This window comes from Punctularia strigosozonata, assembly GCF_000264995.1.
Source record: "Punctularia strigosozonata HHB-11173 SS5 unplaced genomic scaffold PUNSTscaffold_4, whole genome shotgun sequence".
NCBI classification, from domain to species: domain Eukaryota; kingdom Fungi; phylum Basidiomycota; class Agaricomycetes; order Corticiales; family Punctulariaceae; genus Punctularia; species Punctularia strigosozonata.
Window position 1 is genome coordinate 1,057,128 of NW_006767436.1, and position 6,572 is coordinate 1,063,699.

The 6,572-nt window shown below is 52.9% G+C and overlaps 2 protein-coding genes across 2 annotated transcripts; one reads left to right on the forward strand and one right to left on the reverse strand.

Annotated features, from left to right (window-relative positions):
* Window positions 1-101: 101 nt before the first annotated feature.
* PUNSTDRAFT_125342 (beta-glucan synthesis-associated protein) lies at window positions 102-3,179 on the reverse strand (the record flags this gene model as incomplete). The annotated part of the gene is made up of 14 exons (XM_007381985.1): window positions 102-632; window positions 689-858; window positions 913-1,023; window positions 1,075-1,098; window positions 1,151-1,333; window positions 1,399-1,449; window positions 1,513-1,897; window positions 1,951-1,966; window positions 2,020-2,128; window positions 2,183-2,207; window positions 2,263-2,423; window positions 2,475-2,565; window positions 2,616-2,812; window positions 2,877-3,179. The coding sequence occupies 14 exons, from the start codon at window positions 3,177-3,179 to the stop codon at window positions 524-526; spliced, it is 1,935 nt and encodes a 644-aa protein (XP_007382047.1). The 3' UTR covers window positions 102-523.
* A 1,513-nt stretch (window positions 3,180-4,692) lies between these two features.
* Window positions 4,693-6,251, forward strand: PUNSTDRAFT_43415 (retinal short-chain dehydrogenase/reductase; the record flags this gene model as incomplete). The annotated part of the gene is made up of 9 exons (XM_007381986.1): window positions 4,693-4,786; window positions 4,839-4,949; window positions 5,000-5,101; window positions 5,155-5,250; window positions 5,301-5,377; window positions 5,432-5,517; window positions 5,571-5,655; window positions 5,714-6,085; window positions 6,135-6,251. The coding sequence occupies 9 exons, from the start codon at window positions 4,693-4,695 to the stop codon at window positions 6,249-6,251; spliced, it is 1,140 nt and encodes a 379-aa protein (XP_007382048.1).
* Between the last annotated feature and the right edge of the window lie 321 nt (window positions 6,252-6,572).

Genomic DNA, 6,572 nt, shown 5'->3' on the forward strand with positions numbered 1-6,572 from the left:
TTCATGCCTATCATGGCTTCGTGATGGGCAGAACAGATGCCTTTGTCTGGGTGCTAATACACACCGCTTTTCCCTGAATACAACGCCTGTCCGATCATGTAGGGCAGTGCAAAATTGTTCGATCACATTGGTAGATGCAGTGAAGATTACAACCTTTTGAGCATAGATAGAAGGGGTAAAGAGGGATATCAGGGAGAGACAAAATACCGTGAAAAGATAGGTGCGAGAAACGAGCGTATCTACATCCCAACAAAACAGACAGCACAATCCGGTGAACAGGAAGGAGGGTAAAACTACGGGGGGAAGTATAAGGCTAATAATGATACAATGCGATGTGGTGCGATGTGCTATGACGGGTGTCAACTGCCCGTCTCCAATACGAGTGTTCTGTCCGAAGGAGACGAGTTCTAGATGAGTAGTTAGGCCGTAGAGATGCGTGAGTTCGTGCAAGGGTTGCATAGAAAGGTCCAAGAGACGGATCGTGTCGTCTACCATGGAGACGACGTCAAGGCAAGGAGCGGTGTCAACATTGCCCCAGGAAGCTGTTGCGCGGGAATGTCTGGCCGAAGCCACCCGATTCCTGCGGACCCGTCCATGTCGTGAAGTTCGGGTTCGTATATGCGTCCAGGTACCTGAGCATACATGATCGTACCGGGTCCTTGCGCGATGAAAGCAATCGTTAACTTACTTGTTGATGTAAGTGGCAGTTGGGAAATCCGGCGGGTCGCAGCCAATGTTCCGCTGGCCCTTCGGTTGGTACACCCGGATGTAATCGATGTACATATGTACCGGAAATGGAAGGTGGTCGAGATCAACTGTACCAAAGTTCGTCGACATGCCAAGGTTGGCGATGAGGTACTAGAGGGGGACGTCAATATGCATGCATGCAATGGATCGGGTTTAGAGTCGCACCATAGGCTCCTGGGGCACTGGACGGTCGGATATTTCAACCAGCGGGTCCGCACCCAAACCAGCGACGTTTAGAGTCCATGAAACTTTGTTGTCGCTTATCCAGGTAATGTACTGAAACACGCCTGTTTAGTCGAACAGAGACGCAATTTACGATTCACGCACGGCATCGTCGAAGCCAGGAAGGTACTATACATTCTAGTCAGTATCACCGTGAATGCAATGTCGTATTATGACAAACCTCAAAACCGTATATCGATGCGCACCCCTTCTCGTACTCGTAGCAATCTGGATCAGTCGCCGTGACCACGGAGGTGGCTTGTTGCGTTATACTCCCGATGAACGTATTCTGCTGGCTCGCAGTGGCGTTGATAATGACCTCATTGTCGGAGGTATTGAGCCATTTGTATCCATGGTTGAACGGCTGCGGATGCATTCTTAGTACATGACAATCATCCCAAGGCTATCAATCAAGTACACGCCACCTACCGCCCACTGTGCCGATTGGGACACCTGCGCTACGAGCGGATTTCCCGTAATCTATGGCGTGTGCCCACATGTCATGAGTTGTTTTCAATACAAATGGAGTAATGATAACCCCACCTGTGCTTCGAATACATCTATTTCCGGGGCGGCCCTCCCAACGAAGGTCCCGTCGCTATGTTTGGGTCCCGGATGTAAATCCGCATCATCTGGGCATGTACACCTGGACAAACGTTGTCCGGGTAGGAATGACAGTACACCGCCGTGACCTTGATCACCGTCAACGAGCGCTGCGGCAGGTTCACCGTTAAGCGTCTGGTTCGGGGCGGTACCAACATCGCAGGCATCATAGCTGTACGGCCACAGTCCGTCGGTCGTAGCACCGTATCCGGCTCGCCCGAGGTTGCCCATAGTCCACACAGCCGGCCAAAGGCCGACGATGTTATTGACTCCGGGTAGAATGACATTGGTCTCCACATAGCCACCTGTGAAGCAGAATTTGTTCCTGGATAACCGTGAGAATATGTACGCGAGGACCCCTTCAGGTAATCAACTTGCCATGTCTGAACCATTCCTGAGGTGCGCGTGGTCAGAAGTCGCTATACTGAGAACGGGGTGGTAACACACCTCCCGTATACTGTCGCTCGTGCTCGGGGTGCGCCGACAATGTGATAATCATGTTTCCACCCGACGTGGAGATCGCTGATGGGTCATACCATTCGAAGTTGTTCGTAGGCTGAAAGGCACGGTGAGTGGGTCAAAGTCCGAGCAGTGTGCCAGCAGCGCTCACCCAGTACCATAAGTCGACAGCCTCCCTAAAGACGGAATCCGTGGATCAATGCGCAGCACTTGAAGGAAGCACAAACGAACCAGTATGGGTCGTCTCCGGGATAGAATGTTCGCCCGTCGACATTGAACTCGTCCGAAAACACCAACTCCATTTCCGACCCATCTCTCCATGACGGTTTTGTGTACGCTGATTGGGGAGTGTCGGCATCAATTAGTCCGAAGCTGTGAGGAAATGCGGGTATCTTCGTGTGTCACGTTAGTAACAGATTCTCGTCCTGTATACACAGTAGTACCTGTCCGCTGGCGTTGATACCGCCGATGTTGTAGCCTTGACCTATCTGCCAGCGCTTACCCGAAAGATGGACTGCCAAAGGTAATCCCGCACTAAAGGCCTATGAACTGTGGAGTGACGCCGAGTACAAGCGAAGACGTACAATAGGCCGATGACGATCACAATGAGCAGAATCAGACAACCAAGGTTCGAGAGGCCTCGTGAAGTCATGAACTCGCTGTCGCGATATATCTTCCTATACGCCTCCTTCTCGTCCGGTTGATGTAACTGGTCGTCATCTTCCGCTACATCAGGCGTTATTTGGGAGCCCCATAATCGTGGATCAGGCGCAAGAGAGAACTGAGGACAACGTGAGCGTGAGAGAGGCGAGGGCGGATAAGGGGGAGCAGACTTTGTCAATTACGGACGATACGCGAGGACCGTACGGCGTATCGCTGTAGATAGACGATACCCGGTGCGTGAAGGACGCGAACGGGTCTACAAGCTTTTCCTTCTCCTGAGAGAGATCTGTTGAGTTACGGGCAAAGATGTCATGCGACCTCCGTACGTTGAGGCTGCTCGAGCTGCTGGTGCGGGGCGGGCGTGCAAAAGGTGCGGTGGGAAGGACGAGCGAACTGCCTGCAGGGTCGTCGTGGTGGAGCACGTCGTTGCTGGTAGCGGGTGACTCGATCTCGTCGCTGCCTCGGGCGGCGTTGACGGCGGCCATGAGAGTGGAGAGGAAGAGCGTCCGACGCAGCTGCGCCTGGCAGGGAATTGGGCAACAGTGCGGGAAACGCGAATTGCCATCGAGCCAGAGACCGCGCTTTCCACGTGGCCCGAAATAGTGAAATGACGCACTTATTAGTCCCTGGCGACTCAATGTGCTTCCGGCACGTCCCTTATCGTTCACGCGCCCCGTCGCCCACTGCGGTCCCCACACTCCCCGCATAAACCTCCCTCGACGATGCAATCCGGGAGTCCCTTCATTCAGCACGTCCAGAGGAACCGCAGACGTGCCGCCAAACACGAATCCACCCAACTCTATCCTCATAACATCCTCCCGCGGGAATCTGTTGGGAGCGCATGGGCCTAGCCCTTCGCGCATGATCTTCATCAGAAAGCCAGCGACCATCGGTGCCGTCCAGCGGGCACGGTCACATCTGCGCCGCTTTTCACCGCGATCTTGTTTCAGTATCATTATTGTCATTTTCCAAGATGATACCGCTTGGCGCTCAGCGTTGACCTTGGAAGGTGACGGTATGTTGATGCCTGTCCGTGGCTTCATGCTGTATAATGCACCAGGTATTCGGTTATAACATGCGATTTATAGCAGCGAAAGAAGCCTGTACCTGTCCAGGCGCCGTCTTTGCGGCTCTTTGCGGAGACAGCTCGCTCTGCGGCCTTCTGTTTCAGGTCCGGGCTAACCTTTTTAATGAAGTTCTCCGTGTCAATGACCGGAGTGATCAGGGAGTGATCATCAATCCGTCACGGTAGTTGAAGCGCCTGAAACATTCAAACATCCCAGTACGGCCGGTCCTGGCCGTCAGTCGCGCACCCTACTTTCCGTGGATTTACGGCTTTTCCAGTAATAGTGATCGAATGTCCAGGCCGGATGTTACGGCAAGCTATATACTGAAGGCAATGCGACTCCATTAAGCCAGAGTAAGGCATTCGGATAGGCGCCGGAACGATAACGGTGCATTGAATCTGACCTCCGGAAATCCACTATCTTAGGGCATATCCTATCGCGTATAGGTAACTGTCCCTCTACATGTAAGTTACGTGTTATCTTCAGCTGTAGTCTGCGCCCGCGTGCATTGGTCCGGATCTATTGCAATGAATATTCGGCTAGCCGTGTCCTAATGTACCGAAAAGATGCACTCTCAGCAAATGTTCTGTTGAGTGGAGATCGAAGGTAGGTCGCCCGAGCATATGTTTCGTATGCTTAGCGCTCAACAAATGCTCGACGCAACCAATGCAGCTCGTGGCAGCCTCGGGTACAGTACCGACAGACATCGCCGCCAGACGTCCTCGAAATGCCCGATGTAAAAGCGCTATCAGATAAGATTGATGGCTCATCACCTGACTTGCTCCAGCGCATCACTGGCCGTCGGCGGTGCCAAAACACCTTCACCTTCGTTCTTCGTCCTCAGGCAGCGCCTGTTCCTCTGTCCAACGCCCTATAGAGTTGTTCTGAGACCCTCGGCAAACTCTTCTCTGCAGCAGGTCGAGTCAGCGCCATGGAAGCCCGCGAACAACCCATGGAACCCTACCCCCTTTGGGACGACTTCAATATTGACATCGTCGTCAAAGTATTTGCGCATACCGCACTCAGTAAGGTTATGACATAATGGAGACAAGACGGAGACAGCTGACACTTCTATAGGCCCGTTCTTTGTATTCTTCATCCCCGTGTTCTACTTCTTCCAGGGTTTCAGACTCGAAGCGCCCCGCGTGTGGATGCCTGCGGCGTATTGCGTCGCGTTATCGCTTTTCTGTAAGTGGTGATCTGCTCTCGCCGGCCGCACCCCTCACCTATCACATAAGGGTTCCTTAAGTGGTATTCTCGCCTCTACCGTAACCAAGGTAGCTTGCTCTTCGGCCCTGCTCCGCTCGACTGGGGTGAGCAGATCATCGTGGTGACGGGAGGTATGCACAGCCGCCATTATGTCCGCGGAATACATCTCAAACGGGTAAACAAGGTTCCTCCGGCGTTGGCGAGCTTGTGGCGAACACTCTCGCCGTTCGCAACGTCACCGTGGTTGTGTTGGACGTCAAGCCCATTGTGACTGAGAATTGTAAAGGCCCTCTCGTCACTCGCATGATTGACCCTCACACGGAAACTTAGACAACATCGTGTACTACAAGTGCGATGTATCGAAATGGGAAGAGGTGGAAGCTGTTCACAAGCAGATTGTCGAGGAGGTACGTTGAATCAGGCATACGGTGCTCTGTGCAACGACTGACGGGTGCCGTCAGCTCGGCCATCCTACAATCTTGATCAATAATGCGGGAGTTGTCCAGGGCAAGCTCATCTTGGACCTTACACCTGAGGATGTTAAGCAGTGCGTCCTCGTCCTCGCTCCCCAATATTGTATCGGCGCTGAGCCTCACGTAGGACTTTTGAGGTCAACACCATCGCTCACTTCAACACTTTGAGAGCATTCTTGCCGAACATGATCAAGGAGAAGACCGGTCACATTGTACGTCCTGTTTCCCCTTGTGTTCCTGCCATATAATCTGAGACACCGCGGAATCCAGATCACCATGTCCTCCGTCCTCGGCCTCGCTGGTGCCGCACAAGTCTCGGATTACGCAGCGTCGAAGGCAGCCCTCATTGCACTGAACGACTCCCTCCGTTACGAACTCGACAAGCACTACGCTGCTCCCGGCGTTCGGACCACTCTCTTCGTCCCCGGTCACATCCTGACCCCGATGTTCTCGCGGGCGAACTATCCGTCGGGAAGGCTATATCAGTTCTTCTTCCCTTCGTTGCATCCGGTCGAGGTCGCCAAGGCTGTCATACGCGCCATTGACGATCAGCACTCTCAAACCGTCTACATGCCGTTCTTCGCAAATTTCGCGCCGTTCTTGCGCTCGTTACCGAGCTTCTTGCGCGACTTTGCGCAATGGGTACGTACAAATTGCGAATCGTAGTCTATGATTCTGATAGCGTCCCCAGGTAACGCATGCGGACTACACCATGAAGGGCTTCGAGAAGGTTTCTGGGCGACGAGCTGATGAGCAGTTAACACCATCATCACCTACTGAGAAGTCGCTTGATTCTAAGGAGAAGTAGAAGATTAAATCTTAGGCTGCTGGCAGTACTAATCTATCGGGATTTATGAAGACTTTCATTTGGGATTAAGTGTGATGAAAGACTTCGCCTTGATATTGGTAGTACAAGAACTTTCGATAAGACAAGGACGAGATCCTATCGTACAAAAATTGTTTATGGATGGATGACCTTCGCGAGGTCTTCGATCAGCGTTTGCATGCGTCTTGCTTCAATCTGCGCCAAAGTCGAGTTCCTGTCGATGGTGATCGCCTCCGTCAGAGCAGGCAACGTCGTCGCACCGTAACCCAACCACTTTCCAGGCGCGACACCCAGATGTCTATA